We start from the raw sequence: 19,697 nt of genomic DNA on the forward strand, positions 1-19,697 counted from the left end.
GCTGGGGAGAAGGGGAAGAAGCGGGGAAGGCGGACCGTGTGGGAGCCACCCAGGGAAGGAGGGGACGCCTCTCGCCGAGCCTAGCCCTGGGTAGATAACCCGGGGCGGAGCTCTGATAGCGCTTATCACACCCTACCGTACCGGTCCAGGTTTGTCGTTTTGGCCTTCCCAAACTAAGCTTGGCAAATATTTGCTGAAGGCGTGAGTCCTCCTGACTGGAGACAGCAAAGTCTGCAGCACATCTGAGACACACGGCATCCCGGGGACCAGGGGCCCACAGAGCGTGCGAGCAGAACGTGGGGCCTGCACTCCAAACACCCCGGGCCCAGAAACCACCTGACGGGACCCAAGACTACCCGGGCCCCCTCCTCCGGCCCGCACGCACCTTCACCCAGGGGGCCTGCCAGTCGCCACCTTCCTTCCCGCGTCTGCAGCGAGACTAAGCTTTGGAGCATGCGTAGCTGACAGACCCTGGCTGGCCGCGCGTCCGGTCGGCAGTTGCGCTTCAACTGTCAGCGCATTCGAGCAATCAGAGGATGTGTTAATTTCATGGAATCCCGCCCCCCACGGGGGACTATGGCAACCGAAGGCCAATCAGGCGGCGTGTTGTTGCCGCGGAGCCCCGCCCCCGTCAGGGGCGCTGGGTGACGGGCGAGGGTCAAGGGGTGTAAACGTCTCTGAGCTGCTGAGCCTCGGAGGGCCGCGGCATCCCCTTGCCCCGCGGCCGCGAGCAGCGCGCCCGACCCCACACTCGTGGGCCCGCCCAGCGTCAGGAGGCGGCGCGGCCCATGCGGCTGGGGGCGGAGGCCGGAGCGGGCACGGGCCGGGCGTCTCAGGTGCAGCTGGCTGCCCGGAGAGGTGAGGGGGCGGCGGCGGGGCCCGGCCCGGCCCCGTGATTGGCCGCTGGCTGAGGGCAGCGGGACGGCCTGGAGGCGTCCCGGGCGGGGAGCAGCCGGCGGAGCCTTCCGCACGCGGCCCCGGCAAGATGCTGCTGTCCCTGGTGCTCCACATGTACTCGATGCGCTGCGTGCTGCCGGCCGCCGTGCTCCTGGGCACTGCCCCCACCTACGTGCTGGCCTGGGGGGCCTGGCGGCTGCTCTCCGCCTTCCTGCCCTCCCGCCTCTACCAGGCGGTGGACGACCGGCTCTACTGCATCTATCAGAGCATGGTGCTCTTCTTCTTCGAGAACTACACCGGCGTGCAGGTGAGGGGCACTGCCCGCCCTCCGCTCCCATCTGCCGCCCCCGCCTCCCCGCTCTCCACCCGGGTCCCCGCTGGGAACCATGCACCCCGCGCCCCGCCCCCCACCCCAGGGTACTTTAGGATCGTTCAGCTCTGCGTGGCAGATCCGGCCCCAAGAACACGTGCCATCACCCTGTCCCCCCACGGCGAGGGAAGTTTCACGTTCTTAGGTAGGGTTTGGTCCGATACTTCCTTGCAGGTACCCCAAGATCGCTAGGAAGCTGTGGTTGTGTTGTTCTCAGGCCACAAGTTGGATCATCCGCCCCGCTCTCCCCATCTTTTGTAACTACCTGTCTCGGTGCTTTGCTAAGTAGGTGCAGATGAACACTTAAGTAGGGCAAGCAGTTGACAAGTTTTTGGCGTTTGGTCTCAGAAGATTGGTAATGTTTGAAGTCAAAAGGGAGCTTTTAAAAAATCGGAGACCTCTTGAAACAGATGAATGTTACTACTTGGACAATAAGTACAACTTTGTTTTGCATTCTTCCCCAGTATAAGTGAAAGCTGGATGAGGAAATTAATACATTTGTTACTGTAGAAGCCTTACCGTAGATAAAATTCTTGCCAACTTATACTAGGCTCAAATGTGCGGCTAATTTTTTGTCTGATGACTTTCTGTTACTTTTTCTGTAGAGACTGGATCTGCAGATTAAATTTGTAAAAAAAAAAAAAAAGAAAAGAAAAGAAAAGAAAAGTAGAAGACCCCCTTTAGTTATTTGAAGTTTCTTTTACAAAAATAACAATTGCGAATTTTCCTTTTATTTCCCAATTTGAATAAAAGAGCTTGACTCTTGGTCATTCCTTATATCCAATTAGTCCTCTTTTTTTTCTTTTTTCTTTTCTTTTCTTAGTCGGGGTTGGGTTGAAGGGAATGGGATGGCATTGGTTTTGTCTTTTTGTCTTTTTTTTTTTTTTCCTCGAGCAGCTGTTTTCACCCTGTTGTCAACCAGCTACTATTTTCAGTTTGCAGTTGCACTGCTGTGGATCCCTGATGACTCTGAGTTTGCCCCAGTTGGAGGTTGTTTGGGGGAAGGGAAGTAGGAGAAGCCAGGGCCTACATTTAAACCGGCGTCTGTAAGTGCTTCCTAGAAAAGAAAGATTGCTTTTCCAGATCATGGTTTCCTGTTAATTGACTTTTAAAATGGGCTTCATTTAAAATTTTCACTAATTCAGGTCAATCGTTTTGCCCCCTTTGCTCTTATTTCACTGCCTTTGTCTAAATGTATGGTTTTGTCATGATTAAATATTTGATTTCACATCAGATGACAGCTGACCTGGACTAGGATATAGACAGAACATAGGACAGAGTCAGTTACCTTTTAGGAAAACAATACTACCTCTGGTGGAATATTTCATTTTTGTTCAAAGAATATAGCATGTTCCCTGCAATATAATGTATAATATACCAGTGAAGTACTATGTGTTTAGCAAGTTTCTTATTTTAAAAATGATTGTAAAATTTCAGTGTTTCTAAATTGTATGTTTTACCTTATACCCTGTTCAGTGTAGACCTCCAGTTTAATTTTTGAGTTCTCAGCACATGGTTTTTTAAAAACTTGAATCTGTTGATCGTCAGTGGACAGTGAGTTCCAGGATTCCTAACAAACTTTAAAGAACACACATTAAATAGAACTTTGAATTACACTTGAGGGCCATCAGACATCCTTTTATAAATGCATGAGTGACAATATCCAGGATAATAAAGGAAAGGGAATTTATAAGGACATTCTGTCACCTTATTCTTAGTTTTACTTACTAGTTTTCATCAGTGACTTTGTCATTGTAAAGTTTTGATTAACATTTTGTCTTGTTTTTCTTATTTTGCTAGGGGACTTTTTTTTTCTTGAATTGTTTTTCACCTCTAATTTGCAAACAGAGATGATCCTCATCTTTGTTCTGTATAAAAGAATGTTGATTCATTTCTGAAGAAGTGTTAGTAATTTAAGTTTTTGGATGAAAGGAAGTTCACCATTAAATTATATACATTGTAGAGTTATATTTAAATTAGAATTTTTTCCACCCCCTTCCATTTGGTGACCACCAGTTTGATCTCTGTATTTATGGGTTTCTTTTTTGTTTTGTTTTTTAGATAACACATATAAAGTGAAACCGAATGGTATTTGTCTGACTTATTTCACTTAGCAACCTTCTAGATCCATCCATGTTGTCTCTGATGCCAAGATCATTCCTTTTTATGGCTGGGTGATATTCCTGTGTGTGTGTGTGTGTGTGTGTAGCACGTCTTCTTCATCTATCAGTGGACACTTAAGTTGCTTCCATATCTCAGCTATTGTGAACAATGCTGCAGTAAACAGAGGGGTACATGTATATCTTTTTGATTAGTGTTTTTGTTTTCTTTGGATAAATACCCAATAGTGGAATTACTGGATCAGGTAGCATTTCTATTTTTAATTTTTTGAGGAACCTCCACAGTGGCTGCACCAATTTACGTTTCCACCAGCAGTGCATGAGGGTTCCCTTTTCTCCACATCCTTTCTAAATGTCTTTCTGATACTAACCATTCTGACAGGTGTAAGGTGATAACTTATGGTTTTGATTTGCATTTGCCTGTTGATTAGTGATGTTGAACATAAATTAGAATTTTTTTAAATGAAATTTTTAATGCTTTTTAATTCTAGGTTTTAAAAAAGAAATGGCTCATAGTAGTGTAACAGAATTTTTTTAATGTATATAATTTTTAAGCTGAAGAGAAGTAGGTCCATGAAGTTGATGATCTGTGTTTGGCAGGTAAGCCAGTTCATCGTGTATACTTGAATGTTCCATTGGATTCTAGCTAAATATCTGTTCCTTCCTATTTCCACTACTTTATTTTCACACGCATTTTTGACACAGAGCATTTCAATCGCTGTTGCTAAAATTTTCGTTTATAATTTATTTTTTTAGGTTCTAGAATTTTATTAGTACTGAAACAAAAAAGGGTACCTTCACCATTTACTTTGGAATAAGCAATAAGGATTTTAAAAGTCTCATTTATCTCTCTTAATTTGAGACCCATTGAAAATCCACACACACCTCTTTATTATTTTGGGGCACATGGATTCAAATAACTATTTCTTTTCGATTGCTGCCATAACAAATCACCTCAAATTTAGTGGCTTAAAACAAGAGAAATTTATTCTTACAGTTCTAGAGGCCAAATGTCTGAAATCGAGGTGTTTGTTGGCCTATACTCCCTCTTGAGGCTCTAGGGCAGTCTTTTCTTTGGCTCTTTCAGCTTCCGGTGGCTGTGGGCATTCCTTGACTTGTAGCCATATAGTCCACAATCTGCTTCTGTGATCTCATTTCCTCCTCCTCTTCTGCCTGTGTCGGATCCCCTTCTGCCTTTCTTTTATAAGGACACTTGTCATTGGGTTTAGGGCCCACTCAGATAATCCAGGATGAGCTCCCCAAATCAGAATCCTTAGCCCAAGACCCTTTTCCCAAGTAAGGTCATTCATAGGTTACAGGCTTAAGACGTGGACGGTCTTTTGTGGGGGTCACCATTCAACCTAGTAGTAACTTAGTCCTGCTTATTCTTGGAGCTGGAGTTTAAGGAAAACTTGTGGGAAGGTAAAAAGAAAGAGGGGCATAACTGGCAGAGGCAGCAGTGAGGATTCCTGCAGGATGGACGGTGATGCAGTTACTATAACCTCGAAGTGAGGGGAAATCAGATTTACCATAATTTCTATCGTAGGATGCTGTCCTGAATGTTGAGATTTCTGCATAAACAATAATTGTAATAGTTATGATAGGTAATGAAAAATCTTAACATGTTGTTTTGGAAGCTGTTAAAAGTTAATGTTTTTTTTTTTTCCTAAATATCAGAATTCCTTTCTCATTATTTTCAAAAGAAAAAGTTCTCTTTTTTTCCTCCTTCCAATGGAATGAACTAAAAACTGATCATTGATACTTGCAGGGCAAAAATATCTAGTGATATAATACATGCCTCCTTATTAACATCTAATAAATATTTTAATCAGATTTTTTTCCTGCTTAAATCCTTTTGTAACACTTGGAATTTACTTTAAAATGTATTTTACATTAATGGCCCTATCTTCTAATTTGCTCTTTCTCAAATGCTAACACGATAGAACAACAAAATGTGGACTTTGAGAGAAGATAAATTTAGTTTTTCAACTGACCTACTTCAAGTATAAAATAGTTCAAAAAGCACTGGAAACAAGATAACAGAATTTAAGCCTAAGATTTTGATTTTTTTTAATATGTTCAGTTAGAATACTCTTAACTTCTCTAATAATTCATACTTTTAAATGAAACATTTTTTCAAGTTCCTCAGGAACAACCAAGGCATTCATATCTGGAGACATCTCGTTTATAACTGGTTCTTTCTATAGCACTGTTTCATCAAACATAGTCCTAGACTCTCAGTTAAATTTGTATTCTGTATCTTGTGGCTAAAGGCAGCTAAACTGTTCGAATAAAACATGTTTATTTAGAATGGGAGAAGGGACCTTACAGGTCCACCTCCTTTTTACCACATCTGGATTCTGTCTGCATTTCTGCTAAAACGTTGCCCAGAGTCTTCTTGAATATCAGTAGTCCTAAAGAGAATATAAATACTTTGTATCCTTTATTTCCTTTTTCTCTGCTTATTTATCATCTATGTGAAGACCTTAAAAGACCTGCGATTACTTCCTTCAGTTTAGCTGGGGCAAGACAGAGCCAGGCAGATTTGGTTGTGCTTCTGCATGTGTGTGTTTAAGAATGACAACAGCCTTTCATAGAGGAAATTAATTTCTCAAATCAGATAGTATTCCAGTCTAACACATTTTAAGTCTGGCCAGAGAATAGACTTATAGGAAAATTTTAGAGAACTGTAATTAGAACCTTGTTTTTATACATTCTATAAATAAAAATCCTTGATTGAGCAAGCAGTTTTTTTTTTTTTTTTGGTTGCATTGGTGTAAGATTCCTTTTAATGTCTTATTTTTCTATTTTAAATCACAGATGCAAAAAATCATTCAAACACTGCCAAAATATTTTGAGAAAGTTAAAGTTCCCTCTGCCTACACACACCTTTCCCAGGTATGCAAGAATTTGGTGTGTAACTTTAGATTTCTTCTAAGAGCTTTTAAATAAATGTAAATTGTGGGAAGACTCCTCCAATACATTAACTTCTCGGATGGGTTTTATAGTTGTACCCAATATGTCTGTAACCTATGGGGACACCTCTGTGCTGTTGATGAGGAAAGGAAAATATGAGTCTATAGACATAATTTAATTTCCCTCTTTCGTGAATTTGTCTGAATTTGTAGAGCTGAATGAACCGAGAGTTGACTCTTCCTAAATGGACTTAGAAATTAATTTTTCCTTTAATATTTTCTCATTTTATTATGGTTTCTTAAACACGGGTTGATAATGCAATCCAAAACTGAGTAGTAACTTCTAAGGAATCCCTAAAAACTACTCTTCATTCCTTCATTCATGCAGTATTGGAGTGTGTACCTTGTTCAGATCCTTAGCTGGATGCTAAGGGATACAGTGAGGAAAACCGTGGGCAAGATCCCTGCCCTTATGGAGCTCACCCTCTAGTGAGGCACAGATGGTAACAAGAAAATTAACATGTACTGTGCTCAGTGAGATTGTTAGACTAGTGGTTGAGGAGCTTTGCCCAAACCAGTGACATTTGCATGGAGCTCTGGAAAAGGGCCAATCAGGGAGGATTTGTAGTAATCCAGGCAAGAGATGGTGGTCAGAGTTGTGGACAGAGTGGGCATGGAGAGGATGTAAAGATTCCCAGATCTATTTTCGACATAGCTGGTAGGGCCTTGTGACGGGATGTGGAAGAGAAAGGAGAGGAAGGGTTCCGTAAGGAGCTGCAGGCGAGCTGACTGTGCCAGGTGTTCTAGCGTGTCAGTCCTGTCGCTGTGACCACGTGGGCACCCTTCTTCCCATTTTACCGATGAGAACTGAGGCACCCGTAGTTCACACTTGCAGTAGTTAAGGCAGGATTCGGTCGGTACAAGGCACTCTGGCTTCAGGATCCATTTTCTGAAGATGCTTTGCTCGATGGTGTGGTTATGTTGGTTGAAATGAGATCCCTGCTCTTAGTTTATTCATACTAGGGACAGTAGGGACAAACAATTCCAGTAGAGGATAATACTGAAATTGGAGTGTTTGTGTTTGTTAGCTTTGTGACACAAAGATAAAATAACTTTGCCTGGGTTCTTTAAGAAGGCTGCATGAGGTGCTTTGAATCTTTACTTCAGACGGGAGTGAGTATTGTGGTATGTTTAGGACAAAGAGGCCCTCAGTGGATAATTGAATGAAAATGAAGACTCCTAAGTGTGGCCTTCAAAGCTGTCTGAATTTTGCCCTGGCCACTTTTTCCATTTATTGGTTTCACTGTAACCCAGCTGCTGCTTCCTCCCCAGTCTCCCAAATCACCAGGGTATTTTCAAGCATGTGCCTTTGGACTCCTTCCAGCTGAAGCCTCATCTTTCCCTCACCCCCTCGGTGTCAGCATCACACATGTGATTAACACAGGAAATATTAACATAACATTAGCATCTTTTAATGCCTGTATTGACCCCTCTACAAGATTGTAACCTTGTGGAGATAGCAATAAAGGGGAGAATAACTTAATTTTCCCCTTTTAATAAAAGGGCAGAGTACAGGGGATACTGATCTGGTGTCTGTGGAAACGTAGATGAATCTCACTTTTAACTGGGGTGGGTCCTTGAATGAGCTTCCTGGTTGACAGGTTTTGATTTAATAGGGACTGCTGGTCTAGTGAGTCTAATTGTATTCTTAAATAGATAAAGGGGAAAGAAACATGAACTGTACGCTCAGAAGTAAGACTGAGAAAGAATAAGGTCAGAGACCTTATAAAGAGGACATTCTGCAACAGCCAGCGATATAGAGAAACCTTTGTTTGCTTGTCAATAAAAACCTGTACTTCTTGCTACTTTTGAACCTACGCAGTTCTCTAAGGCTTATTTTGTTTCCCCTTTCTCTGTGGGAACTAGCAATGGAAACCCCAAATAAGCAAGTGTTGCTTGGATATTTTAGAGGACTGTATGTGTGTGGAAGTGGTATTTGGAAGACAGCTTTATCCTCCCTGGCCTCCAGGTGGGGATTGCAGAACCAAAAAGAAATCAGGGGGTGATACCTGGAAAGGAGCATCACCCAAAGTGCTAACCACATGCTAGGTACTCATGTTTTATTTTATTTTATTTTTTTTAAAGATTTTATTTATTTGAGGGAGAGACAGAGCATGAGCATAAGCAGGGGGAGGAGGCAGAAGGCGAAGCAGACTCCACGTGGAGCAGGGAGCCCGACTCAGGGCTCAGTCCCAGGACCCCAAGATCATGACCCGAGCCAAAAGCAGACACTTAACTCACTGAGTCACCCAGGTGCCCATAGGCACTCATGTTTTAGAATGAGAAAATAGTCTCTCAACACACAGCTTAGCAGTGTAGAAAGAAGTCAGTTTAAAAAAGCGTGTATGAAGTTATGAAAGAAAGAAAAGAATCAAGTGTCATGGGAATACAGGAGCAGTGCCGCTGGCTCCTAGCCTTGCTTCACTGTACGGAGCTTGTGTGGCTCAGCACGGGTTTGTGGAAGCTAGGGCCCGGAGAGTGAACGTCAGTTGCTCTTCCTGGCTTAGGTATTGCTTTGTTCCCTGACTGCATTTGCATTTCTGGAGGAAAATTTTTTATGTCTACTTAATTTTTTCTCATGAGTTTCTTATCTCCTTAGTGTTCAGACGGAAAAAATCACATAAGCTTCTTTTTTTTTAGTTTTTTTTTTTTTTTTTTTTTTTTTTTGACACACAGAGAGAGGTAACAAGAGAGGGAACACAAGCAGGGGGAGTGGGAGAGGGAGAAGCAGGCTGCCCGCCGAGCAGGGAGCCCGATGCGGGGCTCGATCCCAGAACCCTGGGACCATGACCTGAGCTGAAGGCAGACGCTTAACGACTGAACCACCCAGGAGCCCCCACATAAGCTTCTAATATATGGGAAGGTTTCTCATTCAAAGTTCTTATTTCGAATTTTTGCAGAGAATAGTTTTATAACATTCGAAAGAGTTTTGGATCTTGATGTGAGAAACCGGAGTGTAATTCCTAGCTCTCTGCCATAGTATGTGTCAGCTTGAATAAGTCAGCTTCTCAGCTCAATATTCTCCTCCTTCAGTCGAATACTTGCTGTCATGCTGTTTTGAAGACGAAATGAGACACCATGCGAAACTGCGCTCAGTGACTGGCATGTCATAGGTGCTCAGCAAAACACCCTGTAGAATAAGGACAGTACCAAGGGACACACGTGAAGAATGTATAAGAAAGCTTTGTGATTTGTAAGATTCCTTTTAAATGTTGCATGATCATTATTTTAGCGTACTGCTTATTAGACAAATGACTATGTTTCTACTTTGATCTTGGTTCAGAGGGCATTGTAATTTTCCTATTCAATGAAGTGTTGCTTGAGATTGGGCAGAAAAAGACCATCGTGTTTGTATGCATTACAGTAGAAATCTTACTGGTTAACTCGTGATATATTTCATTGGCCTAAAAATACATTTAAAAATTCATTTCAAATGATTATAAACATCGTAAAGTGTATATGTAATCTTATTAAAACAACTTATAGCTGCATTTCTGTGTAATCAGACTTTTTTTTCCTCTTACCCATTAATCACTTAACACAGTTGTGAACAAAAAATTTCACTTTATTGGACAATAATAACAACAGCTAACTTTTGGGGGGATGCTTACTATGTTCAAGGCAATGTGTGAAGTAGTTTACCTGATCTCATTAATTAGGAGTAGTTGCTGTTAGGACATTCATTTTACATGTAAAGAAATAGATGGTGGAGAGGTAAGGGACTTTGCTCAATTACACACAATTACTAAGGTGATAGACTAGGATTCAAATCCAAGTCTTAATTCAAATCAAATACTTTAACTTGTGCTCTTAGTGACTATTATGTTGCAGTGTAGAGGAAGAAAAACTTTTCCTCTACTCTCTTAGGTTCATAGCTGAGGTCTGCAAATTAAACTGACAAGAGTCAGATTAACAGCAGAAAAGACATACACATTTTACTGATGTTAATATTTTTACATGCATTGGTGCCTCGCAGAAAAGAAGTGAAAATCAAAAGAAGTGAATAGACTCAGTTTGAGGGGTTTATATGTCATTTTAAAAAAGGGCAGTAACTTCTGGAAACATGACTAGACAGAGAAAGGGCTTTGTGCCATTAGGGCTGGTAAATTGTGGGCATGTCCCTAGGGAATGTGTGATAGGTAAGGGTGGTTTAGTAAGGTTTGCTGTGCAGACTCCTCTCATGCTATCGCTGGTCTTTCTGGCACTCTAGAAGGGAACACCTTTAGGAATGGGTATTAACATCACCCTTACAAAGGGAAGCTTATGACTTCGGCAGAAAGGGGGAAGCCAGAAAGGTATTCCTGTGTCTGGTGTTTCTCATTTGTCTTCACCTCAAAATATCCTTATGCCAATGTGGCATATTTTGGGGTAGCATACTCCGGTCGCCCTCAACAGAGTCTATATTAAGGGCAGTGAAAAAGTTTTTTAAAAAAATATTTCATTTTGCATACTGAAAGAAAATGGATATTATTGAGATAAATGAAGAATCTGTTTTTGTTTTTTTTTTCCACAAAAAAAGAATGGTATGCATTTATGTTCCGGTGGTATTATTAGATACTCTACTGTGTTAAACATGTGATCACTGTAGATTCCATTTTACTCCCTCTTTTCAGGATATAAAAGAGTCTTGAGGTTGTTTACATATCATGGGAGAAAATTAAAAACAATATAAAGATACAGTCAAGGTGAGGTGAAAGAAGTCTACATCTACATCCAGGCTGCCTTCTGATAGCCGGTTTGTGCAAGTTAAACAAGTTTGTTTGACTAAAGCAGAAAAGTAACTAGAGGATCAGTTGCAATGAAGATAATTATTCAAAGAGCATTTTTATTGTCCCCTTCTGAATTAATAAAATGAAAAGGAAAAATTGTCCTTTTTTCTATAGGGACTTTTTTTTTCAAGATTTTATTTATTTGACAGAGCATGCATGCACAAGCAGGGGGAGCGGCAGGCAGAGGGAGAAGGAAAAGCAGGCTCCCCACTGAGCAGAGAGCCCAACATGGGGCTCCATCTCAGGACCCTGGGATCATGACCTGAGCCGAAGGCAGACACCTAACTGACTGAGCCACCCGGCGCCCCTCTATAGAGACTTTAGATGAGCTTTTAAAAAAATGGATGAGCTAAAATCAACAGTTATGATGGACCTAAAATTAAAGAATTAGGAAGAACAAAAAAAGCCATGTTTTTCATGTGCCTTGTTTTGAAGGAACAAATTACCTGCAAAAGACCTGATTAATGTGATTCAAAATACATGTACTAGAAGATTCACAGAATGCCTTAAGTCACTGGTGCATTTAAAGTGTTTTACTTATGTTTATTCCAAAACCTTTCACTGCTGTAATTGAGATCTAGCTTTATCTACTGCTGAAGTTGAGATGTAGCTTTATCTGCTTGTGAAAAATAAAAGTGCAGCTTAATGATTCAGTAAACTTGTGCTGAAAACCATCTGAGTCCTGGCCTCGGGGGGTAGAAAAACAATGAAGACCCTGCCACAGAAGAGCTTATGAGCCCCCCCCGCCCCCCGTACACACAGGTGACTTGCAAATAAATATGCACAACTTGTGGTTGAGGCTCCTTAGGAGTTCACACTAGGAGTGTGAACAGGGTTTGTTCCAGGGCAAAAGAGGGGTGTGATTAATCCTGGGCTCTGGGTTAGAAGGCGGGAAGGCTTTGGAGAAGAGGTAGATGCATGCCGAGGATGAGCGGATTTAAGATGATTACAATGAGACAGTGCCGGTAGGCTTATAGGTCCTCGTGTAATTGTCGGGGAGGAAGACCTTCCTCTGCCCTGTGGTCCTTCTAGGTGGACTTAGAATCGAATTGCCATGAGACAGATTAACAGGAGAAAACCAAATTTAATAGGTGTATGTATGGGGACTCCACACACACACACATGAGATTCCAAAGATAGTGCGTCAACGGGAAGCTTACCTGAGCTAAAGAGGGCGAGAGGGGTTGAGGATTCAAGAAAAAGGCTGTTGGCAAGAAGGTGAAAGGAGGTGCCCTATTATGCAGATCAGTTTCTTAGGTAAAGGGGAGTCTATTTAGAGCTCTCTTCCTGGAACTGGCTCTCCTTTTCAATGCAAATTTAGGTCTTTGAGAGCCAGGCAGATAGCTTTTCCTGCATCTGCTGGGTTGTGATTACTTTTAACTTAATCTTTATGCCAAAGTGGCCCTTCTAGGGGCAGCCTGCCCTTGGTCCTTACCTAATCATTTAATAATTTATATGTATAGGTATTTTGTAAGTTCTTAGGAACTTTTTTTTTAATTTAGATACTACAGCTATCTAACCATATATTTGTTAATAAGGTAGTAATAACTGTTAATAACTGTTAAATACTTAAGTGTTAAGTATTTGAGAATCTGCATTTCTTCCTCTCCTTGGTGGTAAATTTAAAAACTTTCACTTAAATGAATGAAAGAAATCTGACAGTTTTAAATTAGAATGAAATGCTTTTTTCTTTGAAATCTTGGAAATAAACCAAGTGAAGGGCCTTAAAACTGCATATATTTGATACCTAAGATTGTAATTATGCATTCCTTTCTTTGGTTAGTCAACATTAATTCAGAGTACTTAATGATTTGCAACTATTACAGTAAGATTTGTAGTTCATAATTTCATTTACTTTGCTTTTAGATCTTTTTTCAGGTTTTAACTATGAAAGGCTACTCTTTTCTAACTTATTTCTGTTGAATTCCAACCAATTTATAGTGGCAAATGAAAAAATTTAAATAGGCAGTCAGCCCAAATATTTACTTTAAAATAGCTAAATTATGTTTTGTGAAAGGCTTACCCTTTTTTCCCATCTTCTTGCATTTTATTTGGAAATACTTTTTATTTCAGCGAGATACTATGCATATTGAAGAATAATCTTTAGAAGTATGAAAGATGTAGGTATATATTTTCCCTTCAGTGGCTATGAATTAGGTTTTTCTCCTTCAGAGTGATCTAACAGTAGAACTATGTTTTCTCCATCTGTTTTGCCCAATTAAATTCACTACTTACTTTCTCTAGATACCAGAGAGGCCACTTCTAGGCAGCAGGCTTCAGCACTGGAAACGTGAGCAAGGGAAAAGGGCCCACAGGGACCACTGAGCTGAATGCCAACAGGCTCATGAAGCGACCCACCTGGAAATAGCTATAGGCCATCACCTATCAGTGGGGTGTTTACAACCAGGTGAATTCCATATGTTCCCATACCTGCTACTACAGCACCTCACCCCTGCCTAGGTAGACAGTCTCTCCTGGCTGTCCTTCCTGCTCCTGTCTTGCAGTGTATTCAGTAAACTTCTGTTTCCTTCATTCTGCCTTGGGTGATTTTTCTTTCACAACCTGTGCTGCTGGCCCCATCCAGTCGGAACATGCCAGAATTACCACAATCAAAGTAAAAAAAAAAAAAAACAACTGCCTTTTAATAACTTGTCTTGTTATTTACCTTCAAAGGCTGCATCCTGACAAGTCTATTAATCAAGCTCAGAGCAGGAAAGGAAAGGGAGAGCCTCTTCTTGGATGGTTCAACTGCTGACTTCAGCTAGGGGGCAGGCAGGTCTCCAAAGAGTGGTAATCAGGTTGAACCAATTAAATTGAAACCTTTAAATGTGAATGTCCCACCCAGGGAACTTAAGCCAAAAGGTAGAAGGTCGTGTGGCTGCAGTACTGTCAACGCAGTGCGTTGTACCTGTGCTGTTGAAGCAATTCCTGCTTATTGGCCAGAGAATGGGGGTTGTTCACAAGCAAGAACTCCTCTTTTAACCCTGCATAGATCAAACTGTTGGTTTAGGGTTTTGTTTTGTTTTTTTGGCACTGATAGACTTTATTAATAAAAAATTGAGCAAATATTTAAACATATATTACACGTATAGCATGGTATAGTTTTCTGGGGAAGAGCGTAGAAACCTCAGTCTGCCTCCCTGATCCGCGCAGTGTTATGTCCTCCAGTTACACTTTTCTACAGAGATACCGAGTTGATGTCATTTTCTTTCTTCTGTTGTGAAGATGTTAACGAAGAGTGTTGTGACCAAAAGATCTGTGTGGACATCTAAAAGCATACATCTGAAAACCCTTAGTTAATTCATAATCTTGCATAACCCATGATGACAAGATACTGAGAAACAAAAATGCCCTGAATAGTAAAAAAAAACACTGTTAGCAGTCCTTTCCTTTAAAGTCTTTAAAAATATACTTTTAATTTCTTAATTTTGTGAAATATTTAAGACATAACGGAACTACAGGCTCATAATGAACACCTGTGTACCCACCATCCCGTTTAAGAAATAAAACATGACTGCTGAACGCAGTGAATTGTGCAAGACTCTTGAATCACAGATCTGTACATCTGAAACAAATAATACATTATATGTTTAAAAAAAAAAAGAAGATAGCAGGAGGGGAAGAATGAAGGGGCGGAAATCAGAGGGGGAGATGAACCAGGAGAGACGATGGACTCTGAGAAACAAACTGAGGTTCTAGAGGGGAGGGGGGGTGGGGGATGGGTTAGCCTGGTGATGGGTATTAAAGAGGGCACGTTCTGCGTGGAGCACTGGGTGTTATACGCAAACAATGAATCATGGAACACTACATCAAAAACTAATGATGTAATGTGTGGTGATTGACATAACATAATAATAAAAAAAAAAGACTGCTAGAGTTGGAACCGCCGTGTGCAGCTCACATGTTGCATCCCGGCCGCCCGCCCCAGTCCTGGAAGTCACCTATATCCTGAACTCTCTCTGGTTTGGTTTTTTTTTTTTTTTCTAATTTTATTTTTTTAAGGAAGCCCTATGCCCAGCATGGGGCTTGAACTCATGACCCTGAGCTCAAGAGTCATGCGCTCCACCAACTGAGCCAGCCGGGCGCCCCAGTGAACTTTCTCTATTCTTTACAGAGATATAGAGGGTCCTAATCGTGAGCCAGGTTTCCCTGTTACTTACAAAATGAAGTTGTAATCTTCAGTTTGGTATTCAAAAGACTTTTCCCATTCTGGTCCAGATCTCCCTGGGGTCCCTGCTCCAGCTCACCAACCCTGCATGCAGCCGTTTGACTCGAAAGTGCTGGGGGCGCCTCCACAGGCCCCAGACACCTCAGACGCTACCACTCCATTTCTTTGTCCACCTTTTCGTGAATGTCCTTCCTTCATCCCATCTGCCGAAACCACACCTAACGATGCTGCTTCTGCTCTTCAGTCGACAGTTCTCTGATCTAAAATGTGTCGTCTTTTCATAATGTTTGTGTTAACGTCTTCCTGTTAACTGTATTACACGGCTGTCTCTTCCACTACACTGTGGGCTTTTTGAAGGAAGATGTATCTTACAGAAAAAGCTTCAGATCCTATAAGCAGTCAGTAAATAAATGCTTGTTATGTTTTTCTCATGAGGGTGTTGATCATTCTGTTTCACTTTATAACCATTAACCTGCCCTCCACTTAGCTACTTTATACACATGTGCCATTTATGGTCTCTGATGCTGCTAAGAGAAATCTAACTTTTGTTAATCATGGGTGGAAATAGTCATGACTTTGTCGATTTTTTGACTGTGTCCTATTTTGTTTGTTACAGTAGTGCATGTTTTGAAATATTAATGTTTCCTTTTGTTTTATCTTTTAGATATTGCTATATGGAGATTTGCCAAAAAATAAAGAAAATATAATATATTTAGCAAATCATCAAAGCACAGGTTTGTATTTCATTTGCATGAAATTTAGGTTTTCTACAGAAAGTAGATGGGCATTCAAAATCATGTTTTTATTTACTTAAATGAAAATTTTTTTGGTTATTGTTAAAACATGAAATTTTCAATGTAGATATTATATCGTGACCTTGTGTTTTTGTGATTTTACCTTTTTGGAAAGTCAGGCATAGGAAAACTATGAATTTTCCCAAATTTACCTTTCTCCCTCTGATGGGTGTAAATGAGCCATTTTCTTTCATTTATTTTGTTTCTTTGAATAGTTTTTTAAATAAATTATGCATTCTTCCTTTTGTAAGTTCTGTTCCTGGAAGTAAAATTGGGTCAAAGTGTGGACACATTTTACGTTTTTGATTGTTAAGCAGAAAGGTGGTGGTAATAAGTGACTACTCCTTCCCTAAAGGCAGTATTAATTTCTAATGTCTGCAGTTCCTTTGGCCTCATCAAATGTTTTAGTTTAATTATAGTTTGCTGTTCTGTCAGAAGACTCTGGTCTTCAATTATAGTGCAGTATATACTTTAAAGCACTTTAAAAAAAAACTTTATTTTGAAATAATTATAGATTCTCGAGAATTTGCAAAAATAGTATATGGAATCCCGTGACCTCTTAGTCAATTTTACCCCAATGATGACATGTTATATAGCTGTTGTACAGTATCAAACCCCAAGAAATTGACATTGGTTAAGGTACTTTTTAGTTCTACAAATAATTCAGTCCAGAGGAAAATCACACTTCATATCTTTTCAAACCTGTAACTGCTTTTGATGCACATTTCCTAAATTCCATTTTTCTTACTTTAAGAAATGTACTACCCAGAAGTTCAAAGCTAAAAACAACCTGAGGGATTATAGGATACTGGAAAAATCACTTAAGCCTATAGCTGTTCTTTATCTTCCTCCTGTCAACTGTGTCTCTTCATGATTTTGTTGCTTTTACTACTACCTGTACCATGGGTAAGGTAAAGAAAGTCAAAGAAGTTGAAATGCATTTTTCTCGATTTAGCTTATTAATGATTACATTCAGTTTTATGGCACAAGAGTTGATTCTACAAAGGTTGATAGGAATTTTGATGTATCTGTGTATTTCCCTGACTTCATGAATGTAACTGGCTTGGACGATTTAATTACATTTGACTTCAGCAAAACAAGCAGCCTGATTGGGCCAGTGTCTGCTTCCAGCACTGGCCGGTAGAGCAGCCTTTCTTCTGGATTTTGAGTTTCTGCAGACACACTGGGTCTTTACTGCTAGCAGAGTCCTGCTGCTTGTCCTGTTGCTGACAGTGTATTTCTACCAGGCTTCCAGTATCCAAATGTAAAGGATTAATGGGTCCAGGGTGGGGAGTGGCTCATGACAACCCAAATTTCCTTTATGTTGACCCATTGGTTCATTTTATTAGTTTTTTTTTTTTTTTATGTGTTTAAAGAGGATTCTCTCTTAAAATTCCTTGTTCGGGTTCCCTGCCAACTTTCTTTTTGCCAGGTTTCAGTGTGAAATAGTTGTATTAACAGCTGTGCAACTAGCGTGAACATGTGGAGTAAGTACTCCTCACGTTCCCAGAGGCAGTGGTGGTAACACCAGCAATAAAATGAGAACCGTTGCTGTCACTGGTGTGCTTACTACCTGTTGGCTTTTATATACTTTCCTTCAGAGTGAGGACTTTGCGGGAAACATTTGGAAGAAAACAGTTTTGTTTCCTACTTGTGTGTTTAGAACTAGAAGGTAATATGGGAAGTATGAGTTCCAAAGTCAGCCCACAACTGACTCGAAAAAAGTCCCACTTCTCAGGTCAGAGAGCCATTTCCTCGTGCCTTTATCTGACCCATCAGGGCCTGAGACTTTCTACTACCAGGTCCTGTACCAGTTAGCCTTCGGGATTTGAGAAAGCTACTTTTTTTGAATGCCTTTTAAGAAACTCATAACCTAGGAACATAACTAGATAGTGATTTTTAAATTACTTCAGAATTGCAAGTTTTAGTCAGAATATGATAGATTATGCCCAGGGATATGGGCATACACAAATTTGTGTATAGTTTTAGGTTCCAGAGACCCCTGAAGCTTATCCATGGTCATGGGTCATTGGCCGGTGGGGTCTGAGTACCCTTTTCTTAAGACCCTTCTGAGATATATTAAGAACCACAAATTAGTATCTAAAAATGTAATTAGCAGAAAGAATATTTCAAAGACTGCTATTCAACATAGACTGTCTTGTTTGCCCTCTACTAGGCTTGCCAGAATACAAGTCTCCTCTGGGCCTCACGTTCCAGACAATTGACGTTTTAATTAGTATCTCTTCTCTGGTGTTTTCACTTGATGTGCCCTTGCTGTCTCTCTGTTCTTAGTCTCTTAACTTATTTCTCTGCTGAGACGTTGTAGTGGCTCTTATTCCTTCCTCTTGGCCTTTTTAAATACCTGCTTTTGACACTGTTTACCTTGATCTCAGGAAATGCATCCTTTTCTTGGTTTCAGTGATATTCGCCTCGACTAACAAAATATGTGGTGAGCAGATTATCATAAAAAGGTGTGGGCTTTGCCGTCAGACCCTGGCTCATCTGCTGTTCGGCAGTGGGCTGTGTGACAGTGGGCAAATCACTTAGCTTCTCTTAGCCTTATTCGTAAGTTGTGAGAATGTCTACTGCTCAGAGTTTTTAGGCAATTTCCATAGGCTGGCTCCTAGTCTCTCAGTGTGCCTGGTTTATGGGGGGCATTTAACAGCAGGGGTGGTGGTGGTGATGATGATGGCAGCTAACCAGGAGCAGGCGGTGCTGGGTCCCCGCTAGACAAGTGCTTCCCGCCCAGGATCTCTGTTACACTATGCAGTACCCTTGTGACTTAGGGACTCTTGTTACATAATAACATAGATGAGAAAAGCCTTGCTTTTCTTGCTGGCTCTCCTCTCTTCAGAGGTCACAGGAACAATGACACTGCTATGGCCGTGTGAATAGTTACTGTAAAGGTACATATTCCCATCTCTGCTGTCAGCAACCCAGCTGTAGTCTAGCGTCTCCTAGGAGAAACCTAGTTGAGAATAAACAGGAAAAGTAAAGGTAATTGAGTAGCAAAAATTGATGGCACAAAGTCTGGGTCTTTGAACTAAAGTTAGTTCTTAAGCTTTTCCACTAAAATTTGTGCAAATTTAAGGCCATAGGGCCGGAGAGTTAATACTAACATGACACATTTTACACTTAAAAGTTTTAGAAGATGTACTCTAGGCCATGTGTAGCCCTGTTTGTTTCAATATAAAAATGTGTTATTAAAAATTCTTCCAAACTATAAAAAGATAATTGTTCCAGGAAAAGATACCATATCTTGTTTTTAGCCTTGTACCCCAAATATGTTCCAGATGTACATTTAGTTCTCACAATTTATTTACATTAGGTACAGTTATTATAAGGCGGCTCATTTGGCTTCCAAAACATAATCAGAAAGAGCTGTGTTTGTCAGTATTGTTGAGGTGATTTGAATGAGAAGGAAGGGGCTAGGGAGAAGGGTTCCAGCGGAAGCCACATACTTGAGAGTAAAGAGATAGTGGATCGTTCTGTAGCGTCAGTGTCTCCAGCAGACAGACACAGCTTCTAGGGATCCCTGGTTGTAGGAGAGTATCTGCATCACTCTACTTAAAAGGAGTTGTCATAGAATCAATTTGTGTAATTA

The 19,697-nt window shown here is 40.8% G+C and overlaps 1 protein-coding gene across 4 annotated transcripts in view; it reads left to right on the forward strand.

The window, feature by feature from the left end:
- Positions 1-839: 839 nt before the first annotated feature.
- The window catches only part of AGPAT5 (1-acylglycerol-3-phosphate O-acyltransferase 5), a 68,036-nt gene continuing 49,178 nt past the window's right edge, over positions 840-19,697 (forward strand). For all 4 annotated transcript variants that reach the window (XR_012381117.1, XR_012381116.1, XR_003210996.2 and 1 more), the window contains exons 1-2: positions 840-1,204; positions 15,964-16,033. Coding sequence is in view for 1 of the 4 variants with exons in the window: in XM_025886161.2 (XP_025741946.1) it covers positions 986-1,204; positions 15,964-16,033 (289 nt within the window). In the remaining 3 variants the exon portion in view is untranslated. The remainder of the gene's footprint in view (positions 1,205-15,963; positions 16,034-19,697) is intronic.

The sequence above is a fragment of the Callorhinus ursinus genome, unplaced genomic scaffold, assembly GCF_003265705.2.
Source record: "Callorhinus ursinus isolate GAN/ISIS: 27379988/994484 unplaced genomic scaffold, GSC_fseal_2.0 scaffold17, whole genome shotgun sequence".
In the NCBI taxonomy this organism is placed as follows: Eukaryota; Metazoa; Chordata; class Mammalia; order Carnivora; family Otariidae; genus Callorhinus; species Callorhinus ursinus.